We start from the raw sequence: 25,000 nt of genomic DNA on the forward strand, positions 1-25,000 counted from the left end.
CGTATCCAGATCAGATGGAGGACCTGCGCCTAGACACGACCACAACGCATGATGTAGTCAGCCGGATCCGAGCCGTATCCAGATCAGATGGAGGACCTGCGCCTAGACACGACCACAACGCATGATGTAGTCAGCTGGATCCGGGCCGTATCCAGATCAGATGGAGGACCTGCGCCTAGACACGACCACAACGCATGATGTAGTCAGCCGGATCCGGGCCGTATCCAGATCAGATGGAGGACCTGCGCCTAGACACGACCACAACGCATGATGTAGTCAGCCGGATCCGAGCCGTATCCAGATAAACTGACTTCAGTTGAACAACAGACGAAATCCATTATATTCCTGTTATCTCTGTAAAGCTGCTTTGAAACAATCTGTATTGTATAAAGCGCTATAGAAATACAGTGACTTGACTTACACACTCCCACACACACTCTCTCTCTCTCTCTCTCTCACACACACACACACACACACGAGCAAACATGCTGGAGACGTCACTTCTGATTGGAGTGAGTGCATCTTGGCCGAGGCCTGTAACCGCAGGACACACACACACACACACACACACACACACACACACACACACACACACACTGAAGACGAGCGCAGGGATCGTGATGTCATGCCCCGTCACACTCCCTGATCACTGACATTTACAAGCGTCCACTGGAGCACATTAAACACTCATTACTGACACAAACCAGAGCCATCGCAGCTCATGCAGGAGTGAATGCTGGGTAACGGCTGGAATCAGCACCACACACACACACACACACACACAATTCAGTAAAAAAAAGCTTTTCGAATTACAATTCTAACCCTGAGGTAGAAACAGAAATTTGAATTAAGGAAGTACAACAAAAATGAACTGAAATCTAAACAAATTCAAAAATTTCAATTCAATAAGTGAAATTTTTTTTTTAAACAAAAGACACACTTTGAATGACAGCGCGGTTTGGCAGTTTTTGTGACATTGAAGAACACATAATTTCCCAGAATGCATTACCTGCCGAATGTCTCTGAGGTCAAAGGTCACGCATGGCACTGTGTTCAGTCATGTACATACAGCTCCAACATCTCACATTTCAATCAGTTATCATTTGAATTGGCTTTTATATTCATATTTTTCATTTCAGTTCCATTTTTGGTTATTTTATGTGCTTTTGTCTTTTTTACTTGTCAGTCATTTTAATATTTCAACTTATTTCCATCATTTACCATGACAGCATTTCTAATATTTATTGTTTTATTTTATTTCAGCTTTCACCAATTAACAAAAATATTTTTTAGTAGTGTTAGTTAAGGTTAAAGATAATAATACTGACACGAACACTTAAATAATGCTAATCCAGCTGCAACGCAACACTATTCATACATGGAATTGTGTGTTAAGCTTTCATCTCTTTTATTATTTTATCAAAGCAAAATCCACTAGAGGCTGAACACGACATCATAAGATTTTAAAATATGATTTCAAAGAGCTGAAACAGTGAAATGAGGCTTTACTAAGATTTGGGGATAAAATCTCCCATTACTCCCAAAATGCATTCTAGTGATTTTTCCTGCGAAGCCTCTCATTCCCTCATTCCCTGGTGAAGCGACTGGAATGTTCAATGACAGCTGAGTTTAATCACGTGTGGTCGGTGAGATCCACGCTCCTCTGCTGCCCCCTGCTGATCAGCATCAGCACACACACACACTCTTCTACATCTATCTTTATGAGGACATTCATTGACACAATGCAATCTCTAGCCGCTTACCCTAAACTTACCCATCACAACTAAGTGCCTAACCCGACCCCTGACCCTAAACCGACCCATAACCTCATTATAACCTTATCCCTAAAACCAAGTCTTGACCCTCAAACAGGCCTTTAAAGGCTCTCAGAGACTGAGGACCGGCCAACATGTCCTCACTTTACTCTCTCTGTCCTCACTCCACTGCTCTAACACTCAAACTGGTCCTCACAAAGATAGTTGTACAAGTACACACACGTACACACACACACACACACACACACACACACACACACCTCCATCTCCATTGTGGTTATTTTTTGAGCTTCTACAAGGAAACCTCAGAGTCGAGCACTAGTCAGTGACAGTCTCACACTCAACATGCAGCCCCGATTATATGATTATATCGTCATAAGAGGATTATTTTGGGTGTATAATCACACATATGCCCTTGACACGGAGAACTCAGGCTGATCCACGAGCAAGAGAGAAGCCGATAGTAAAACAGAACAGACTGTCATTAGTAGTTAAACTCGTCATGAAACAGGAGTTGCGCTGGTCTTTTCTCCTCTATTGTGTCGTATATCCGAGTGAAACGCTTCAGGAACAAGAACACATGTGGGCGGGGCTTGACTGTGTCCGTGGGGATTGATTGGATGATTGTGGTTTGCTATTGGCTGATGTCATGTGAGTGACAGGTTATAGCCCCACCCACATCATCAGAGAAGAGATGCTGCAAGAGGAACTTATTCTCATTCAACATTATTAACACAGTGATGATGTGCACCCATAAACCATTCAGAATAAACACTGTTATTCCAATAAAAACACAGGAATTGTTTGTTTTGATTTCATGAGGACTTTAAGCTGAGAAATTGTAAACACAACAGTTTTCTCAAAGCCTGGATAAACATGTCGATCTCAGAATCAGCGAACAGAACGAGAAACAGTTTCATGAGCATTCTGGTAATTTTCCTGATCCTGTTCCTCACTTGCAATGCAATAAAAGCCAAAAAACAACAACAACAACAAGATATCGTGCTGATTTATCTGAGGATGACGAATGAAGGCGTTTTATTGTAAAAACACACTTTTCTCTTTCTAATGTAGTAGTTTGTAACACTTCAAAGGATCATCAAGTCATTCAAGATTGCATCTGTCAGAATCTGTTTCTCTAATGCAAACGTCGGCTCAGTTTGATTGACAGGCTGAAGCTCTCCTCCAGCTCCATCATGTTGAACATCCGCATGTTTCGCTGTTTGTGTGGTGAGAGAACAGCAGGATCGCGAGCTTTAATCGGGCGTGTTCTCATGAAGTAAAGGCGTCTGAACCTCCAGTTGGAGATGTAGTTCATGAAGCCACTGAAGCAGGACAAACTGGAAATCCACAGAACAAAAGCTATTATTATTATAAACACAATAATGATGTGCACCCATAAACCCTTGAGGTGTTTGTTCGACGAGTCCGACTTTGGGTTGTGCTGAGAACAGAGATTTATGAGGTTTAATCGAACGTGTTCTTATGAAGTAAAGGCTGGATCTTTGGAGATGTTGCTCAGGGAAGCGGGTCGCCGGGCCTCATCCGGCTAGTCTCTGGGTCACCACCTCGCGGTACATGATGGAGATGTAGATGAAGAGCAGGAGGATGACGAAGAAGTCGTCGAGGAAGCCCAGCAGACCCACGACCCCCTCGGGGATGAAGTCGAGCGGAGACGCCAGATACACCAGCGCTCCCAGCAGAACCAGCAGGATCCGCAGCCGGAACATCCAGAACAGGCCTCCCACGGAGAACACCTCTCTGAAGGCGTGCCGGAGCAGCGTGGGGACGTCCCGGAGCCGGTCCAGCAGCTGCACACACACACACACACACACACACACACACACACACACACACACACACTTATCATCTGGGACACTGAGCCAATGCAAACATGCAGTCATTCAGCCGTACTCACACTGCCGTCCAATCAAACGCGCTCTAGAATGAGAATGCCCCGCCCCCTGAGACCACATGACCCGATGCTCTCGCAGCAAAGAGTGTTCTTCCCTTTATACTGTTAGCGAATATCCTGACTCCGCCCACTTTTAGATGAATATGTAAATATGTGCTGCGCTCTTTCCTCTCGATACCGTCGAGTCTTCATTTATACAGCGCTTTAACAGTATCGACCGTTTCACAGCGGCTTTACAGTGAGAACAGGAGATTACAGGAACAGAGATCAGGCTTTACAGCAGATCTAGAATAAAGTTATTGTCCAGATAAAGTTAGTTTTGATTGATTCACTTCCGTTGTAAAGATCAGTAACACACACCGTTCTAACAGAAAACAGAAACTTTAATGTGTTCTGGCCGTTCATTCACACACAGTGTTAGAGCTCGAGAACACACACTCTGGAGCTCGAGAACACACACTCTGGAGCTCGAGAACACACACTCTGGAGCTCGAGAACACACACTCTGGAGCTCGAGAACACACACTCTGGAGCTCGAGAACACACACTCTGAAACAGGATCTGGTACAAACGGTGACAATTTTTTGAATTGTGATGATCTCCGTGTAAACTTCAAAAACGTGAATCTGTGAGAACGCTGACGGCGTATGCGTGTTTGATTATATATATATATATGTGCGCAGGCGTGTGTCTTTCTTTACAAATTGACATTGCCAAATTAACTGATCTTACTCAACAAAATAAACAATAAACATATGAAGACAGCAGTTGAGAAAGCCTCTGATCAGAGAAGTGGATGTTTGCAGCAACTCTGCGATTCAGTCACGTTTATTTAAAGCACTTTATACGATAGATTACTTTAAAGCAGCAGCTTCACAGTTTTAAACATGAAAAACAGTGTCAGAGTCTTTCAGTTTCTGCTTTATGCTCTGTGTTTTTACTCGCGTCTGCCAAAAGAAAAACATTTTCATCACTTTTTATTGAACTACCTAAGGCATTTGATACTGTTGAATTCAGTATATTGAAATCTAGACTCAAATCAACAGGACTGTCAATCACACTATCTCCTGTCAATCACACTATCTCCTGTCAATCACACTATCTCCTGTCAATCACACTATCTCCTGTCAATCACACTATCTCCAGTCAATCACACTATCTCCTGTCAATCACACTATCTCCTGTCAATCACACTATCTCCTGTCAATCACACTATCTCCTGTCAATCACACTATCTCCTGTCAATCACACTATCTCCAGTCAATCACACTATCTCCTGTCAATCACACTATCTCCTGTCAATCACACTATCTCCTGTCAATCACACTATCTCCAGTCAATCACACTATCTGCTGTCAATCACACTATCTCCTGTCAATCACACTATCTCCTGTCAATCACACTATCTCCTGTCAATCACACTATCTCCTGTCATTCACACTATCTCCAGTCAATCACACTATCTCCTGTCAATCACACTATCTCTTGTCAATCACACTATCTCCTGTCAATCACACTATCTCCTGGTCTATCTAGAGGATTCTTCGGTGGACACGAACACGACGTGTGCGAATGCGTCACAGATTATGAGGGGTGTTCCTCAGGGCTCGGTTTTGGGGCCTTTACTTTTTATTATCTATATTAATCATCTTGATTTTAACATTAGAAATGTACATTTTCATTTTTTATGCTGACGACACAGTGATTTATGGCAGTGCACCCGAATGACATCAAGCTGCCGCCTCTTTCCATGTGCTTTAGTGCTTCGATTTGACTTTGAAAGCTAATAAAACTGAAGTCATGTTATTTCCACGATCAAAGAAACAAGCAGCAAATCTGTCATCAGCGGTTAGCGCCTAACAGGGAATAGAAGCTGTGACAGAATACAGATATCTTGGTTTTATATTTGATAAAATATAAAACCAAGATATTAAATATCATGTAAATATTAAATATCATGTAAATCAACTCAAACTGGGGTTTTATTTTAGAAACAAAAGCTGTTTTTCATTAGAGGCAAAAAAAGAGATTAGTTTCTGCCACCTTCATCACAGCTCTCGACTATGGAGATGTTTTGTATAAATTGACTTCTCTGTTCCTTAGACACGCTTTATCACGGTGCGTTCGGGTTTATAACGAATAGTAATTTCAGAACTCATCATTGTGAGCTGTATAATAGAGTATGTTGGTCTTACGCACCCGCTTGTTTACACATCAATTTTGCCTTTATATCTTTGTTCCTTCAACCCTTCCGGTTCCGTCTGTACGAACTGAGTTAGGAAAACAAGCTAAATTACTAGATTTGATCAGTACATAATAAATAAATAGTAATTTAAGCACATTCCTCACATTCTTTCAACTTTCAAAATAACTCATAATTTCATGCATAACCCTTTTAATTCAGCTCTAAATATCTTACATTGAGTGTCTTTGCTGACCTCTTGTGGAAAAATAATAATATAAGATGATATTTCATGACTCTAGATCAGGGAAAGGCAACTGGCGGCCCGCGGGCCAAAACTGTCCCGCCAGCAATATTTTCTGGCCCGCCGGATTATTTTGGAAGTCCTAAATGCTGCACAAAACTCTTCCACTACTTGAGAAAAGCCACCGCCGCATACTGTGTGAAACGCATAGGGAATCATGCGGCGCGGGATTACATTTTAAAGTATAACTGTGCGTTCACACCGGACGCGAATAGCGCGTCAAATTCTCGCCTGCCGCGTCTGTTATACGCTTGACCACTTTGTGTGCATTCGCGCGTCAAAAGACGGTAGCGGTCAGAACTCTGGTGTTGGACGGAGCGGGCGGTCTGACAGACAATAGCCCACTCCCGACATCTTTTGACAGCGTATCCGCACTTCATTCTGAGCACCTGTACACTAGCTCTGAGGAGCTGTTTGGTACTGAAACCATTGTCAGTCAACAACATTCTTTTTTTGCAAGGATATTTGAAATAGTTCGGCAGAAAATAGTCTACTTCATTTGTCAGTAGGGCAATATGATTTTCGTTTATGTTGCTTAGAAATTTGAGTGATAGGCTTTGTCCTATTCAATTTATGTTATTTATATTTCATAAATTTTTCCTGTGGCATTTTTTTTCTCTGCTGACAGTACAATGTTAAAATAGCCTAATATTTATATTGACACGAACACAATTTTTTTATAGCATTTATAATTATTATAGGCTACTTAATCTCCTTCTTTCCGTTAGAGACATTTGAATGTGAGATTATGGAAACGAGATTAAATTTTGCGGACCCCTCAGGTCGGGAAATAAAGCGGGTGAACACCGAGTGTATTTTAAGCGGTTGCTGAACAGAACCTTGTGGGAGCGGGACGGAAAAAAACAGTCCCGCGCAGACCTCCTTAAACCTTAGGTGTGTATGTCTGTGTCCCGAATAAATAATAATAATAAAAAAAGGAATAAAGTTCAAAAGTCGGACTATAAGCGAATGAGGCATGATTGCTATTCACACCTTTATTAAAATGGCTGTAATCTGTTACCACAATAGTACTTGATCTGTTTAAAATGATTTCCTTGATATATCATGCCTAAGGTGTTAAATTCAAAATCAAAATTTGTCTAATCCAGTAATTATTTTTTTCTATTTTTGATCTGAGCACAATCAGAAAATCAGAAATTCGTTTTTTTCATTTTAGTTCAGGAAATAAATAATGGAAAAACAAGTCGTTTTTCATCTTTTTATTTTTGGTTTTAATTTGGAAAAAAAACGATTGAACGAATGATCCACGGACGGTGACGGACCCATCATATTCCGCGATTATAGGCCTATATAAGAATATTTCATTTGTATCCATAGGCCTACTCTGTGTAGCTGGCCCGCCATCTACTGGCTAAAAAAAATATTGGCCCGCGGCCAAAGTTACTTGCCGACCCTTGCTCTAGAGCAGTGGTTCCCAAACCTGTCCTGAAGGACCCCCAACACTGCACGTTTTCTTTGTCTCCCTAATCAAACACACCTGATTCAACTCATCAGCTCATTATCACATGGGTTAATGAGCTGATGAGTTGAATCAGGTGTGTTTGATGAGGGAGACAAAGAAAACGTGCAGTGTTGGGGGTCCTTCAGGACAGGTTTGGGAACCACTGCTCTAGATGTTCTTATAGCTCTATATGGAGTAAATGAGCTGTTCCTCTGGGTCCTAAAGCCTGTTCACTTCAGTGTGCATCAGATACTCATGTAGACATTATACAATCATTTTATGGTAGTTTTAGCATTTTTAGTTTGAATTTTGAGGGGTTTTTTTAGGTTTTTCTGTGTGAACTGAAGCATTCCTCGCATTCCATTCATTCCTAAGGGCGTCAAATTGATTTGTTACTTTTTTAAATTTCAACCACAAATCTCCTCGAATCCATTACATTTTTTTTGTGTGTGTTCGTGGTTCAAGTGCGACAAAAGTCCTGGGGTCTTGGACCCCTCTGATGAACACTCAATTTTTAACATTTTAAAAATATATATTTTCGGGTCAAAATGACCTGAGGGAAGGATGAGGGTAAACCATGCTTTGGTAAACCGTGCTTAAAGTCAAATTTATGACATACCAAGTCATAATTGACAAACTTTGTCAGTTATGAGATTAAATAGTCAGAATTGAGATAAAAAGTTATGATTTTGTATGTCACAGTTTCAACTTTTTATCTCATAATTATAACTTTTTAGGTCATAATATAAAAATTTACTCTCGTAATTTTAATTTAGTATGTCATAATTTTGAGTTTTAATGTGATGATTAAGATCGCCGCTGGCAGAGACGGATCAGATGAGGAAGATGAGGATGATGAGGAAGATGAGGAAGATGAGAATGATGAGGAAGATGAGAATGATGAGGAAGATGAGAATGATGAGGAAGATGAGAATGATGAGGAAGATGAGAATGATGAGGAAGATGAGGAAGATGAGAATGATGAGGAAGATGAGGAAGATGAGAATGATGAGGAAGATGAGAATGATGAGGAAGAAGAGAATGATGAGGAAGATGAGGAAGATGAGAATGATGAGGAAGATGAGAATGATGAGGAAGAAGAGAATGATGAGGATGATGAGGAAGATGAGGAAGATGAGAATGATGAGAATGATGAGGAAGATGAGGAAGATGAGAATGATGAGAATGATGAGGAAGATGAGGAAGATGAGAATGATGAGGAAGATGAGAATGATGAGGAAGAAGAGAATGATGAGGATGATGAGGAAGATGAGGAAGATGAGAATGATGAGGAAGATGAGAATGATGAGGAAGAAGAGAATGATGAGGAAGATGAGGAAGATGAGAATGATGAGAATGATGAGGAAGATGAGGAAGATGAGAATGATGAGAATGATGAGGAAGATGAGGAAGATGAGAATGATGAGGAAGATGAGAATGATGAGGAAGAAGAGAATGATGAGGATGATGAGGAAGATGAGGAAGATGAGAATGATGAGGAAGATGAGAATGATGAGGAAGATGAGAATGATGAGGAAGATGAGGAAGATGAGAATGATGAGGAAGATGAGAATGATGAGGAAGATGAGAATGATGAGGAAGATGAGAATGATGAGGAAGAAGAGAATGATGAGGATGATGAGGAAGATGAGGAAGATGAGGATGATGAGGAAGATGAGGAAGATGACTCACGGAGCGCGGCTGCCCGGAGAACCTGCGGTTGTAATCGTTGATGTCGGTGAGGATCAGAAGCGGTTCCACTTGTCCGTCTGCAGTCGCAGCGCTGGGACCGGTGTCGTGGAAGAGCGGGAACAGCAGGGTCACCTGACACACCAATAAAGGTCAAGGGTCAACACACATCTGCCTCATACAGGTTTACTGACAGGATTACGATCAGGGTCTGAAACTAACACCGCCAGGTGCGGGGAAGACAAATCTGTGCAGATTTAGCGCAAATACTCGTGATTCATCATGATATATTAAACAGCGCATTGCACAGAATCTGCTCATATCTGCTCACTCGAACACACACGTCTACACAACAGATAACAGCGCTCGATCATGTGCTTGAAGCAATAGCGATGATTAAAAAGCATTTGGTGAACAGAAAAGACATTGTTATTTTCAAACATCCTACATTTTTTAGATGTTCTTTGTACTGTATTGATCTGTCCACATAAAACACGATGAGGATGAGGATGAAAGAGGAAGGAGATGCTGGATGACAGGATTTTATTTGAATAAGAAATTAATGTTTGAAATCCAAATTTATAATATATAAGATGTGATGTAGTTAATCTGGTTTATTTCTTTTCTCTGGTTCTTCTTTTTGGCCAGTAGAAGTTCTGAATGGCCGGTAACTTAAAAATCTTGTAGCCAAATTGGCTGGTGAGTGAAAAGGTTAATTTCAAACCCTGATTATGATGCTTTAAGCTGCTGATGCGAGCGCAGAACTGACACAAACATATCATACAAATCATAAATCCACATTGATCTGAGATTCACCATTTGCCTGCAGATGGGGCAGTTGATGGCGCCGAGCCACGCTCCGTAACGCCAGTACGCCACGATACACGGACCTGCGGAAGACACACACACACACACACACACACGTTTCAGCAGCTCGATCGGCTCACCTGCGCTTACATGCAAACAAATAATCTGTTAGTAATGGGACTGACGGCTCAATCGCACTGAAAAGCCTTCATGTAAAACACCTTAATCGATCCGAGCTCAAGCCCAGAGATTTCGCTCGGATTGAAAGGAGTGATTTATTCCTTTTCTAATCCGATCGAGAGAACATGTGAACACTTGATCAGATTGAAAATCCGTAATGACTTGGTAGAAATAGCGTAATGATGTAGAAATAGCGTAATGACGTAGAAATAGCGTAATGATGTAGAAATAGCGTAATGATGTAGAAATAGCGTAATGATGTAGAAATAGCGTAATGATGTAGAAATAGCGTAATGATGTAGAAATAGCGTAATGATGTAGAAATAGCGTAATGACGTAGAAATAGCGTAATGACGTAGAAATAGCGTAATGACGTAGAAATAGCGTAATGACGTAGAAATAGCGTAATGATGTAGAAATAGCGTAATGATGTAGAAATAGCGTAATGATGTAGAAATAGCGTAATGATGTAGAAATAGCGTAATGACGTAGAAATAGCGTAATGATGTAGAAATAGCGTAATGACGTAGAAATAGCGTAATGATGTAGAAATAGCGTAATGACGTAGAAATAGCGTAATGATGTAGAAATAGCGTAATGATGTAGAAATAGCGTAATGATGTAGAAATAGCGTAATGACGTAGAAATAGCGTAATGATGTAGAAATAGCGTAATGATGTAGAAATAGCGTAATGATGTAGAAATAGCGTAATGATGTAGAAATAGCGTAATGACGTAGAAATAGCGTAATGACGTAGAAATAGCGTAATGACGTAGAAATAGCGTAATGATGTAGAAATAGCGTAATGACGTAGAAATAGCGTAATGATGTAGAAATAGCGTAATGACGTAGAAATAGCGTAATGATGTAGAAATAGCGTAATGACGTAGAAATAGCGTAATGATGTAGAAATAGCGTAATGATGTAGAAATAGCGTAATGACGTAGAAATAGCGTAATGACGTAGAAATAGCGTAATGATGTAGAAATAGCGTAATGACGTAGAAATAGCGTAATGACGTAGAAATAGCGTAATGACGTAGAAATAGCGTAATGATGTAGAAATAGCGTAATGATGTAGAAATAGCGTAATGACGTAGAAATAGCGTAATAATGTAGAAATAGCGTAATGACGTAGAAATAGCATTTCTTAATAGAAATAATGTAGAAATAGCATAATAATGTAGAAATAGCGTAATGACGTGTGACGCGCAGAACGAGCTGTTGTTCCTGTTGAATAAAGTGCATTTTTACTGTGTGATCAATATAAGCAGCGGCACAACGGCTCATATGCTCATTATCTCCAAATTATGATCAGAAATGGATAAATATTAAGTCTCCTTCTTTAAAACAAATAAAGAACTAATGTATGAGAATAGTTATTATGCGCAAACAGCGGGAAACTCTGTCAAAAAATATATCCTGATTTGAAGCTTGTGACATATAAACGCACACATCAACCCCATCACGTTTAGCATAAACTACATTCAGATTCATCAATCGGAATGAATTCAGTGCGACTGAAACAGAAGCTGTGCATGTAAACTGGTGTAAACTGGTGTAAACTGGTGTAAACTGGTGTAAACTGGTGTAAACTGTTGTAAACTGGTGCTCACCGCAGAAGAGATGCCCACAGTTGGTCTCGACGGGCAGAACCGCTTGCTGGAGACACACGGGACACGACATGTCCGAGTAGAACTGATGCCTCGTCTCCGAGGATGAGCCCTGCACACACACACACACACACACACACACACACACACACACACCGGTTCAGAAGAGCCTCACAGAAACCTTGACATCACTGATCTCCAGTGTTGGGGAAACTCATTACAAGTAACTTGAGTTAGATAATCAGATTACTTTTTCAAGTAACTAGCAGGGTTGTGACAATATAATTATCTTACGAGATGAAACGAGACACGAGATTGGGTTCACAAGAACGAGACGAGACGAGATTTTTGCACAGTTATCCTCAATACAAAGTTCATGACTGGAAAAATAGTCTGCAGGTACATTTTGAAATGTTTTAACTAATAATATTCTAATGAATGTCATTTCAGTTCTACTTTATGAGTATGAATTATCATATGCATTTAAAGACAACAATATACAAGCACTGTAAAAGGTTTTGCCACAAACTCGACTGACTGGCTTTTCTCATGTATGATTTCACGAGTCACTTCAGACCTTACTGTACATTAATGAGCTTCCAGAACTTCTGATTGAGGCTGTGTGTGACCTCCTGATTGAACTTCTTTCCACAAATTGAACGTAGAAATAAAAACAGTATAAATAACAAAAATAAAAAACAATTTTCTCTTAGTCTTATTAAATATAAACAATAAGTGCAAGTGCAACCATAATCAAAGTACCGTAGCGCACATACCCTTTATAATTGTTGTGAAATTGCTGTTGTATTTTGCACCGGCAGCTACAGGGTGAAGGCGGTGAGTTCGGAGAGTGGCCGGGCAGAGTGAGTGCGGCTGGTGCATCTGTAACAGTTATTGCGTTCCGATTAAAAGTTCAGAAACGGAGCCTCCCTTGTCTTACGTTCTTCAGACGTTACAGTACTCTCTCAATATTTAAAGTGAAAGCAGAGGCCATAGAGCCACAGCTACATTTATCAGAAGTTTAGGCTCTGTTGCGCAACGAATCGTCACGCGATCAGTGAACTGTGATTCCTGCTGCACTGTAGTGAGTGCGCCTGTAACTCGTGCTGGATGAGCAGAGCAGACGTTTACAATGGTTTTTATTTTGATAAAAAACAGCAAAACTACAGTGCTGGCATGTAATGTGAATGTAGCCGTGGCATATTCTATGCTAATTTCAGCCTCACGCTCCGTCATGGCGATACCACGTGACACAGCTTTTCACTCGACGAGAAATCTCATCACATTTTAGTCTCGTGAGATCTTGTAACACCAGACCTTGTCACACCCCTAGTAACTAGTAAAGTTACGCATTACTTTTAAAATTTACATCAAAATATCTGAGTTACTTTTTCAAATGCTTTCCTATTTATTGACTGACAGCTCTCTTGTCCCCATGTTGAGACAAATCGAAATACAGAGGCGGTGTGTGTGTAAACATGATGGTTATTGTAGATTTAGACTAAATGTGAGCATTTACTCGTCTCACTTGCACAAAAAAAAATATTCAATATTCCTCAAAATGAATAAAATCAGAGAAATGCAGAATCAGAATACTGTGCAAACCTCCAATAACTAAATATGTTAAATAAAACATACATTTGTATGCATTTAATCTCACTTTATTGACCAATGTACTTGCTTCTGATCTTGCCTACTGTACTCCACCCTACTCTACCTCTACTGTACTCCACCTCTACTGTACTCCACCTCTACTGTACTCCACCTCTACTGTACTCCACCTCTACTGTACTCCACCCTACTCTACCTCTACTGTACTCCACCTCTACTGTACTCCACCTCTACTGTACTCCACCTCTACTGTACTCCACCCTACTCTACCTCTACTGTACTCCACCTCTACTGTACTCCACCTCTACTGTACTCCACCTCTACTGTACTCCACCTCTACTGTACTCCACCCTACTCCACCTCTACTGTACTCCACCCTACTCTACCTCTACTGTACTCCACCTCTACTGTACTCCACCTCTACTGTACTCTACCTCTACTGTACTCCACCTCTACTGTACTCTATCTCTACTGTACTCCACCTCTACTGTACTCCACCTCTACTGTACTCCACCCTACTCTACCTCTACTGTACTCCACCTCTACTGTACTCCACCTCTACTGTACTCCACCTCTACTGTACTCCACCTCTACTGTACTCTATCTCTACTGTACTCCACCTCTACTGTACTCCACCTCTACTGTACTCCACCTCTACTGTACTCCACCCTACTCTACCTCTTCTGTATTCTACCTAGGGTTGCAAAGTGGCGGAAAGTTTCCGGTAAATTTCCATGGGAAGTTAAGCTGGGGAATTTTGGAAATATTCATTACCACGGCAACCGCTCTGCACTCTGAAAGTAACTGTACACATAAGAGACGGATAGATACATTATTTAAGGTTATTTCTATTCGTTAGAATATTGATATATGAACTTGTTGTCAAGTAAGCCCCGTTGTGAGCATGTGCGTCTCTCTAAACTCTCAGTGTGCTGCACTGCTCTTGTTGACTTCTGCGCCTTCCCCCCCCCCGAAAATATCACGTTAATTTTGAAAACGTAATTCCTTTTGTGGATCCTCTTGGTCATTCTTCATGTTTCTTTGACAAATATCAGTGTCTCAGTCTCACGCACGCTGCACGCGAGTTAACCACGCCTACTTATTTACATGTCGCGGTATACACGGAATAAAAAAATCTGTTACGTTGACATTTTCTTCCGCGGTAACGATATATACCGTCATACCGCCCAGCCCTACTTATGTGGTAAATAATGTTATGCTAGCTTATGCTATGCATAACTTATCAGCTTGCTATCTACTAGATGAATACATTTGTATGTGATATTTGCAATTTAAACATTTAATAATTATATTTCCCCATAATATCATCAAAACTTACTTCACTTTGTTTAGTCCACAGGCTTAAATGTGTGCCTTCAATAGTCTTGTGCTTTGGGCTTCTGTACGTGATGGAGGCATGCACAGTGCCAGTAGGGGGTGTGGTCTCAATAGCCATGCAGTAAGCAGTGTGCTATGTGCATGTGATTGAGGAATGGCATGGATATTCAAGTGTATTTGAATGGCATCTGTTTGTTTTAGTCAAGATTATGCTAAAATATACTTTCCTCAACTATATTTACAGTGAGGAAAATAAGTATTTGAACACCCTGCTATTTTGCAAGTTCTCCCACTTGGAAATCATGGAGGGGTCTGAAATTGTCATCGTAGGTGCATGTCCACTGTGAGAGACATAATCTAAAAAAAAAAATCCAGAAATCACAATGTATGATTTTTTAAACTATTTATTTGTATGATACAGCTGCAAATAAGTATTTGAACACCTGAGAAAATCAATGTTAATATTTGGTACAGTAGCCTTTGTTTGCAATTACAGAGGTCAAACGTTTCCTGTAGTTTTTCACCAGGTTTGCACACACTGCAGGAGGGATTTTGGCCCACTCCTCCACACAGATCTTCTCTAGATCAGTCAGGTTTCTGGGCTGTCGCTGAGAAACACGGAGTTTGAGCTCCCTCCAAAGATTCTCTATTGGGTTTAGGTCTGGAGACTGGCTAGGCCACGCCAGAACCTTGATATGCTTCTTACAGAGCCACTCCTTGGTTATCCTGGCTGTGTGCTTCGGGTCATTGTCATGTTGGAAAACCCAGCCTCGACCCATCTTCAATGCTCTAACTGAGGGAAGGAGGTTGTTCCCCAAAATCTCGCAATACATGGCCCCGGTCATCCTCTCCTTAATACAGTGCAGTCGCCCTGTCCCATGTGCAGAAAAACACCCCCAAAGCATGATGCTACCACCCCCATGCTTCACAGTAGGGATGGTGTTCTTGGGATGGTACTCATCATTCTTCTTCCTCCAAACACGTTTAGTGGAATTATGACCCAAAAGTTCTATTTTGGTCTCATCTGACCACATGACTTTCTCCCATGACTCCTCTGGATCATCCAAATGGTCATTGGCAAACTTAAGACGGGCCTTGACATGTGCTGGTTTAAGCAGGGGAACCTTCCGTGCCATGCATGATTTCAAACCATGACGTCTTAGTGTATTACCAACAGTAACCTTGGAAACGGTGGTCCCAGCTCTTTTCAGGTCATTGACCAGCTCCTCCCGTGTAGTTCTGGGCTGATTTCTCACCTTTCTTAGGATCATTGAGACCCCACGAGCTGAGATCTTGCATGGAGCCCCAGTCCGAGGGAGATTGACAGTCATGTTTAGCTTCTTCCATTTTCTAATGATTGCTCCAACAGTGGACCTTTTTTCACCAAGCTGCTTGGCAATTTCCCCGTAGCCCTTTCCAGCCTTGTGGAGGTGTACAATTTTGTCTCTAGTGTCTTTGGACAGCTCTTTGGTCTTGGCCATGTTAGTAGTTGGATTCTTACTGATTATATGGGGTGGACAGGTGTCTTTATGCAGCTAACGACCTCAAACAGGTGCATCTAATTTAGGATAATAAATGGAGTGGAGGTGGACATTTTAAAGGCAGACTAACAGGTCTTTGAGGGTCAGAATTCTAGCTGATAGACAGTTGTTCAAATACTTATTTGCAGCTGTATCATACAAATAAATAGTTAAAAAATCATATATTGTGATTTATGGATTTTTTTTTATAGATTATGTCTCTCACAGTGGACATGCACCTACGATGACAATTTCAGACCCCTCCATGATTTCCAAGTGGGAGAACTTGCAAAATAGCAGGGTGTTCAAATACTTATTTTCCTCACTGTAAGTTCCCTATGAAGAGCCAACCCTCAACTTTGAAAATTCCCAGTTTATTCCAGTTTATTCCCATAAATTCCTGTTAATTCCCTTAAATTCCCATTAATTCCCATGGAAAGTTTCCATCTTTGAAAATTCCCAGAATTTTGCAACCCTAATTCTACCTCTACTGTGCTCTACAGTACTCTACTTCTTCTGTACTCTATTGTATTCTACCTCTACTGTACTCCACCCTACTCTACTGTACTCTACACTAACTCTATTGTACTCTACCTCTACTGTACTCCACCCTACTCTACCTCTACTGTACTCTACACTAACTCTACCTCTACTGTACGCTAACTCTACTGTACGCTAACTCTACTGTACGCTAACTCTACACGAAAATCGCACAGTGTATGCCCGCCTTTACTTTTCTAAAAAAGTAACTAAGTAACGCAATTGGTTACTTTTTATGGGACGAACGCAATATTGTAACGCACTACTTTTCTAAAAAAGTAACTAAGTAACACAATTAGTAATTTTTTATGGGACGAACGCAATATTGTAATGCACTACTTTTCTAAAAAAGTAACTAAGTAACACAATTAGTAATTTTTTATGGGACGAACGCAATATTGTAACGCACTACTTTTCTAAAAAAGTAACTAAGTAACACAATTAGTTACTTTTTATGGGACGAACGCAATATTGTAACGCACTACTTTTCTAAAAAAGTAACTAAGTAACACAATTAGTTACTTTTTATGGGACGAACGCAATATTGTAACGCACTACTTTTCTAAAAAAGTAACTAAGTAACACAATTGGTTACTTTTTATGGGACGAACGCAATATTGTAACGCATTACTTTTCTAAAAAAGTAACTAAGTAACACAATTAGTTACTTTTTATGGGACGAACGCAATATTGTAACACATTACTTTTCTAAAAAAGTAACTAAGTAACGCAATAGGTTACTTTTTAAGGGAGGAACGCATTACTTTTCAAAGTAACTTTCCCCAACACTGCTGATCAGCTGAGAACAAACCCTGATATGACAAACACAGGTGATAATATTCCTACACACACACACCTGCTCGGACTGAAGCTGTTCTCGCACCACACGCACATGCTCCTGGTTCTCCGGGTGGATCCGCTGCTGCTCGTTCCTGAGAGACAAGATCGTATCGTGTGTGAGTATGAGTGATCTGGTGTGGGGTCAGAGGTCAGGTGTCATCTCACCTGCAGAGCAGCGTCGCCAGGCCGAACAGAAAGGTCACGCTGAGCACCAGAACCAGCAGAACCGGGTCACTCACACCTTCAATGAGCGAATCTTCCTCTGGAACCAGAGAACCATCCAAACACTCGCTCGCTTCCATTACGCCTGCTCATATCCTCCAGCTCTGTGTATAACACAACACAACATGTCACAACACAGCACACACACACCCTGAACCCTAAACCACTGCGTTTCCACCGTTGGGCTGAAGCTCCACAGCGCTTCACTAAAACACACCTGTAACACACCTCTCTCTGGAACAACGGCACACACACACCCATCATTTCACCAACTAACGGAAGTTTTATCAGAAAGAAATCACTGAAAACTAGCGAGATAAACATGATAAAAGCGACCGTTTGCTGGCATTTTTGTTGTTTAGATTTAAAACCCAAGCATCGATGTTTTACAATAAAAAGTGATACATTGATCATAATTAATTAATTGTATCAAAATTGCACATTAGTCCCACTGAAATAAAGTGGTTTACCGTTAGGTCTATTTCACAAAAGACAAGAGGACACACTTACTTATTCAGTCGAGGCTGTTTCTGTTTATTTAGAAGTTACAGGACATATTTACATCACATTTAGAAAGAATGATCATTTCTACAAATATGCCACCAAAAACACGACCTGAGGAGCTTCAGCATCTCTCCCGGTAGGATAGTTATATCCAGAGAAACAGAAGAAGCTCTCGGGGGAAAAAGTGGCTTTATTTTATGTTAGTCCGGTATAAAGAGACGAGACGTACTGACAGACACAATAAAGACATGATTGTGATAGCCATTATGATTTGTCTGATTTCTTCAAGCGTTCATATTTACTATGTTTACTATGGTAATTTAGCGTGCATATCTTTTGCATCGCGTATAAATATGTCTGCCTCATACAGTGACCAGAATCCACATCGGATCACAAACAGAAGGTATTCAGACATGAAAGTGAGTTTTGAGCTAAGTCTTAAAGCTGATGTTAGCCGGTATATGGACTCATCCGGCGCTGCGCCTCCAGACTCAGGCTAACCCCGCCTCTGCCACTCCTCAAGCCCGAGCTGGCCCGCTCTGGACCCAGGTATTCGGCGGGCCACCCTGACCGTTGGCCCCGAGGAGCCCCGACGAGGCCCGAGGAAGCCCCGGAAGTGACAGTGGAAACGCACTAGCACGCCCGCTTTTGGCCCGACAGTGGAAACGCGGCTACTGGCTGCTGTTCAAACACTTACATGAGAAAACACTCCCCAGTTTCAGGCCTCAAACACACTTTCGCAAAGAAAACTGTTTAGTGTGTGTGTGTGTTTGCGCTAATGGGCGGAATCAGTTCCGCATTCCTCCTTCAGGGGTCCTTCCTTCGGCTGGTGTGAGCGCTCGAGCGCCGCCTGTCGCTCTGGAGGAAGGGACACGCAACAGGCTTACTTACATTCTGAAGAAAACAGAGAGAAAAACACAATCACTCTATCAATATATCACCCTTATTTATCTTATACAATCACACCCCATATAAATACCTCTAAAAAAAAACGAACAAAGTTCCGCATTCGTCATCACCGGGTTAAAAGCGGTCCGTTTCACTGCCTGTCTCACTTCAAGTATTATTTTGCGTGATTTTCTCATCCTATTTTTTCATATTTTAAAATAAATATCCTCCGTTTTTAATCCATCTCGTCACGAAAGCAGTTTTCTTCAGCGTGATTTTCCTTCAGGCATTAGGTGTCCCGATCCTGCAGGGTGGCAGCTGAAGGACCCCGTGTGTCTGAGGGAGAGTCCGCTACTGTGTGTCTGTCACCGCCGCTTTATTCATCTAAATCACATTTCGACACTTTAATTCGACAGGATTTCTCTCATAATCGAACATTAATCGCACAGGCACTCATTTTATATATATTTCCCCGGAGATTCGCGCGATTAAACATCAGTTCTCAGTCCGAGCGAACATGAGCGCGCCGGAGACTGTGGACCGGGTCGAGCTGTGCGAGAGTCTCCTGACATGGGTGAGTTTAGCTCTCTATCTGACATATATTTATATATTATGATATCACTATCTAGACTAACTCTCCTGTACTGATATCTGCTGCTTAATGGGGTTATGATGAGAACTGGAGCTTGATTCTGTATAACGGGCTTCATCTGTTTACATTTACTCTCTCTCTCTCTCTCTCTCTCTCTCTCTCACACACACACACACACACACACACTAACCCATCACACACAGCTTTCTGCATTTTTACATTTTCCAGAAAACTCATTCTGTTCTGATTTATAAGCTTGTTTCCTCACTTTAGGTCCCCATGAGTGTGTGTGTGTGTGTATTCATGTTTAAGTCCCCAGCGATATAGAAAAACATATACATATATATAAGCGATGAAACATTCCTGTCACTTTAAAGCACTATAGTCTCAGCAACTGTAGTGTCCAGTCTGGCTTCCCGGTTACAGTATCACAGTAATAACACAGTATTATTACAGTAATAACCTGATCTGTGTCCGGTTATAAACAGCTCACACTAGAATTACAAGTTCGGCGTCTGATTCCTGTAGTGCTGGTCATAATAACTGAGAGTTACAGGGAAAGGTCTGTTGTACTGTATATAATACTGTACACTGAGTGTCCGAGTGTCTGACGCACTGATGGTCTCTGCTGTTGGTGGAACTGAACCCAGAACAGTGCAAGAGCCGCTGCTGTGATCTACTGAAACTACACTATCCACACATTACATGTTCAGATTATATAGAGTTTAATAGTGCACTGACCTCAGATCAGCTGATTATAGAGATGACTGAGTGACTCTGATCACCTATTGATCATTGATTGATGACTGTCTGTTCAAGCATCTGATCGTGTGAGTGTGTGTGTGAGAGAGAGAGAGAGAGAGAGAGTGAGTGAGTGTGTGTGTGTGTGTGAGTGTGAGTCTAGGTGTGTGTGTGTGTGTGTGTTCAGTTGTAATTGATGACAGACACACACTACAGGTTCAGTGTGTTGAGCTGATTAAACTCCGATAATAAGTGATTGTTGTATGACAGTCAGTCAGTTTAGCACTAGTTAGTAACAAGCTCTCGTGAGTAGTGTTAATCGTGATTAATCGCATCCATAATAAAAGTTTGTGTTTACATAATATATGTGTGTGTACTGTGTATAGTTATTTAGTCTATATAAATACACACATACTGTATGTATGTGTATATTTAAGAAAAATTTGGTATTTATATATAAAATATTCATATATAATATAAATTATGTATAAATATATCTACAGTATATACATGCACATTTTTCTTAAATATACACATACATATGTGTGTATTTATATATACAAAATAATTATACGCAGTACACACACATATATTATGTAAACACAAACTTTTATTTCGGATGCGATTAATCACAATTAATCGTTGCCCAACCCTACTCGTGTGTCTCCTGATCCGCGCGCTTTTGTGTGTGTGTGTGTGTGTGTGTGTGTGTGTGTCACAGCAGAACTGAACTGTGTTTGAGTGTGTGAGGAAGTTTCATGACATCATTTAAGTCCCAGATTCTTCCATTTGTGTTAATTTTCACTAGTAATGGTTTTCAAAACATCTCATATTTGATCTTCTTCCTCAGACTGGCGGTGTCATGTGACGTGTGTGTGAGAGCGTCAGCTGTGGTTTCAGATGTGTGTGTGTGTGTGTGTGTGTGTGTGAGCGTCAGCGTCAGCTATGGTTTCAGATGTGTGTGTGCGTGTGTGTGTGTGTGTGTGTGTGAGCGTCAGCTATGGTTTCAGATGTGTGTGTGTGTGTGTGTGTGAGCATCAGCTGTGGTTTCAGATGTGTGTGTGTGTGTGAGCATCAGCTGTGGTTTCAGATGTGTGTGTGTGTGTGTGTGTGATTTCAGACTGAAGGGAAGCAGCGCTGTGATTTGCTGCTGATTTCTGTGCTCAGCGTAACTCTATAAAGCTAGCAGTGGCTGTTATCATAATCTCTGTTTGAGTGTAAGAACTGATAACTGGTGTGATCAGGCACAGGACAGCAGTGAGAGCTCCTCTACAGGGATGTGGCGGTGAGGGTAAGATGCTTGCGTTCACAGCGGTGTGAGCTGCACTGTTCTGGTGTGTGTTCTTCATTGAGAATAAAAGGCTATAGTGAGCTAGCAATAAAGCAGTGCGCCCGAACTAGCGCTAATTAGAAAACGAAACTAAAATACATTTCAAGGAAAAATAATATTTGAAGATCGCGAGGTATTATCCGATTATTATGCGAAAATCACACACATGCACGTATAGGCTACACACATGCACACGAAAGCGGAGCGGTGTGACGCTTAATATAACTTAAAAAACTTAAACAGACGTTTCATATTTATGTTTAAATATAATATAATGCTATTGTTTAGATTTCCTCTGTGTAGATGATATGAAAGGGAAGCGCGTGAGATATGATCATGCGCAGTATATGGGAGACGTGTGGAGCGGCGCACATGCTTCTGACCACTTCACTGAGTTTGGCTTAGTAGAAAGCCTTTCTTTAAACTGAATTTCATTTTGTATAAATTGTATCTTAATTTTAATCAATATTTCATCAACCAATTGCCTGGATTTAATAAATATAGCAGACAATATGATCAGGACACGGAGGCGCCGGCGCTCGTCTCTTAGATGAGCAGAAACTCAGCGTATACTTGATTATATCGTGAGAATTGTTTTAGCTGTTTCGCACAGCCCTATATTCACTTAGAAAACAGCTGTTTTACAGTGGAATATTTCACAATATTACTGTTTTTTTGTTGTATTTTTAATCAAATAAATGCACTTGCTGAGCAGAAGAGACTTATTTTAAAAACACTGAACATCTTACTGACCCAAACTGGGACTGGTAGTGTACGTCACGTTCTCCCGGCAGATGTGAAGCGTCTCACACACCCAACACACACATTCCTCACACACACACACACTCAGATCAGCTGACGCGCCCGTCTTCCTGTTTACACTCCAGCTGAACCTGTGTGAGTGACATCATCAGAACCAGATGTTAATCTGAGTGTGTTTTCAGCTCCTCTGTTTCCTGAGACGAGGGCGTGTTTTCCTGAGTCCTGAGTTAGCATGATGCTAGTGATGAAATCTGGCGGCACAATAGGGCTTTGTGTTGATGCTGGAGTCAGACTGTGTCTGAGCTTGTGCTGCGAACGCCCAGAAACCCTCTCCTGCTGTGGAGATCTGAGTCTTAGTGCAGATTACAGCGTCGTTGCACAAGCACAAGTGAATGCAGCCTGTGTGTGTAATGGACACTTGAGCTCAGGACACACACACTTGAGTTTCCCAACTCGTCATGTGACCTGCGATTACAGCGTTCGGCCCTGTAATGGATCTAAACTGATGAAGCTCTTCTAGAGCCTATAAAATCACTTTGATTTCTCACAAATTACATTTTTTTTCTGTTTTAATTTTGATGATTCCATGGCCATAAACGATGCCGTCTGAAACTGAACAGTAGTTTCTACATTTGGTTTGAAACGAACCGGTAAAAAAGTATTTTCTATATAAAATTTGGTTTGCTACATTTTTCTAAATGTCATAATCATTTGTTAACAAACAAGTGTTCATTACCTCAATGAGCTCACTGTTTCTGTCTCAAATTATTACAATGTTTAAATTAATCCATTTTTAGCTAACTGTGATTTTGTACATTTCTGAAACCCATAACTCAGACGACTCTAGAGCCCGACCGATAAAGGATTTTTAAGGCCGATACCGATACAAATATTTGGTGATTTTAAAATCCGATATTCCGATATATCGGCCGATATATATTTAAAAAAAAAAATCCAGAAACGCGTAACAAAACATGAACAGATTTCCCTAATATTAGTTATTTGTCGTTATTTAAGAGTCCTCAGCCTTACTAAAATAATATGATAATGCAGTTTAAAAATAAACTTGTTTGTTTTATTGTCACAACAGAACAGAATATATTAAAGTTCTGATAAATATAATGTATAAAAATACAAACTTAAGATATGAAACTTATAGTCCTTTGAACAAAAAAAAAGTCAACTATTATTATTAATATTGACAGTAATAATTCAATTATGTAATAATTAGGCCTGTCGCGATAGTCAATAAATCAATTAATCGCACGATAAAAAAAAAAGAGCTCGATAATTTTTCCGGCCGCGATAATTCCATTTGCATGCTTGTTTGTTTTCCTCGTCTCTCTCTCTCTCTCTCTCTCTCTCTCTCTCTCTCTCTCTCTCTCTCTCTCTCTCTCTCTCTCTCTCTCTCTCTACCAAAGAGACTGGATGACCACTCTCGGTTCCTAGTGAACTCTGTTGTCAGTCACATGGTCTTTGTGTGGGAAAGCGCCGGCGGGACTGCTTGCGGCGACTGCCGGGAGAGAGAAAAGACGTTAGTTGTGAGTTGGAGGGAAAAAGAAAAAGATGGAATTGGTTTCAAAGCCAAACGCGACAGCGAGTCCGATCTCATGAAAATGCGTATCTATACCACGAATGTTATTTCTCGTGCCATTTATACGCCAAAAATAGTTTTTGCGTGCATATGATACGCACTTTATGGCGTGTAATACGCACGCACTCCTCACCCCTAATCCTAACCTAGTATTTTCAGTGCGTAGCATACACGCAATAAAGTGCGTCTCCGTCTTCCCGACAGTAAATTACACAATCACTCGAGCGTTTAGTCGACAAAGTAACAGGAGGACAGTGCAAAATGCGGTGGTATGGCCTGTTGAGACTTTTTTTTATTTGTTTACAAAGGTCCTGACCGGCAGTTTTGCCTGTTATGGAATGCATCACTATTTATGTCTGAGCCTAATGTTTAATATTTTTTGAAGTGCAATTTTGTTTACATCCATTTTATTTATTGCTTTTGGTATTTATTCAAGTGAATTTTTTTGTTAACAGACACTGAGAGTCCATTGCTTTTATTGTTTTTGGTTGTTTTGTTAATTTTTTGTGGATATTTAAAATGTTTTTCCGTTTTCAATGTTTAATATTCTTAAGAAATAAAAGTTTATAGATCTTTGAAAAGGTGTACCTG

The 25,000-nt window shown here is 40.8% G+C and overlaps 2 protein-coding genes across 4 annotated transcripts in view; one reads left to right on the top strand and one right to left on the bottom strand.

Moving 5' to 3' along the window:
- Positions 1–2,575: 2,575 nt before the first annotated feature.
- Positions 2,576–19,362, bottom strand: rnf170 (ring finger protein 170). Its single transcript, XM_084114944.1, has 7 exons — positions 19,200–19,362; positions 17,942–18,102; positions 17,793–17,868; positions 11,931–12,039; positions 10,144–10,217; positions 9,331–9,462; positions 2,576–3,586 (listed from the first exon to the last, which is right to left on the bottom strand). Exons 2-7 carry the CDS (start codon positions 18,076–18,078, stop codon positions 3,317–3,319), a joined length of 798 nt encoding a protein of 265 aa, XP_083971070.1. The 5' UTR covers positions 18,079–18,102; positions 19,200–19,362; the 3' UTR covers positions 2,576–3,316.
- Positions 19,363–19,710: 348 nt separating this feature from the next.
- The window catches only part of hook3 (hook microtubule-tethering protein 3), a 39,792-nt gene continuing 34,502 nt past the window's right edge, over positions 19,711–25,000 (top strand). For all 3 annotated transcript variants that reach the window (XM_084114938.1, XM_084114939.1, XM_084114940.1), the window contains exon 1: positions 19,711–19,964. In XM_084114938.1, the coding sequence (XP_083971064.1) occupies positions 19,908–19,964 (57 nt within the window). In that variant the 5' untranslated portion in view covers positions 19,711–19,907. The remainder of the gene's footprint in view (positions 19,965–25,000) is intronic.

The sequence above is a fragment of the Abramis brama genome (genome assembly GCF_963993115.1).
Source record: "Abramis brama genome assembly, chromosome: 5".
NCBI lineage: Eukaryota > Metazoa > Chordata > Actinopteri > Cypriniformes > Leuciscidae > Abramis > Abramis brama.

What these genes read in the sequence shown, in the direction of transcription:
- rnf170 (XM_084114944.1), bottom strand. Translation starts at nt 18,078, where the DNA reads ATGGAAGCGAGCGAGTGTTTGGATGGTTCTCTGGTTCCAGAGGAAGAT. An exon ending in AACAGCTTCAGTCCGAGCAG is followed by an intron (nt 12,040 to 17,792) that starts GTGTGTGTGTGT and finishes GTGTGTGTGCAG; the next exon opens with GGCTCATCCTCGGAGACGAG. An exon ending in GCCCCATCTGCAGGCAAATG is followed by an intron (nt 9,463 to 10,143) that starts GTGAATCTCAGA and finishes TTGGTGTGTCAG; the next exon opens with GTGACCCTGCTGTTCCCGCT.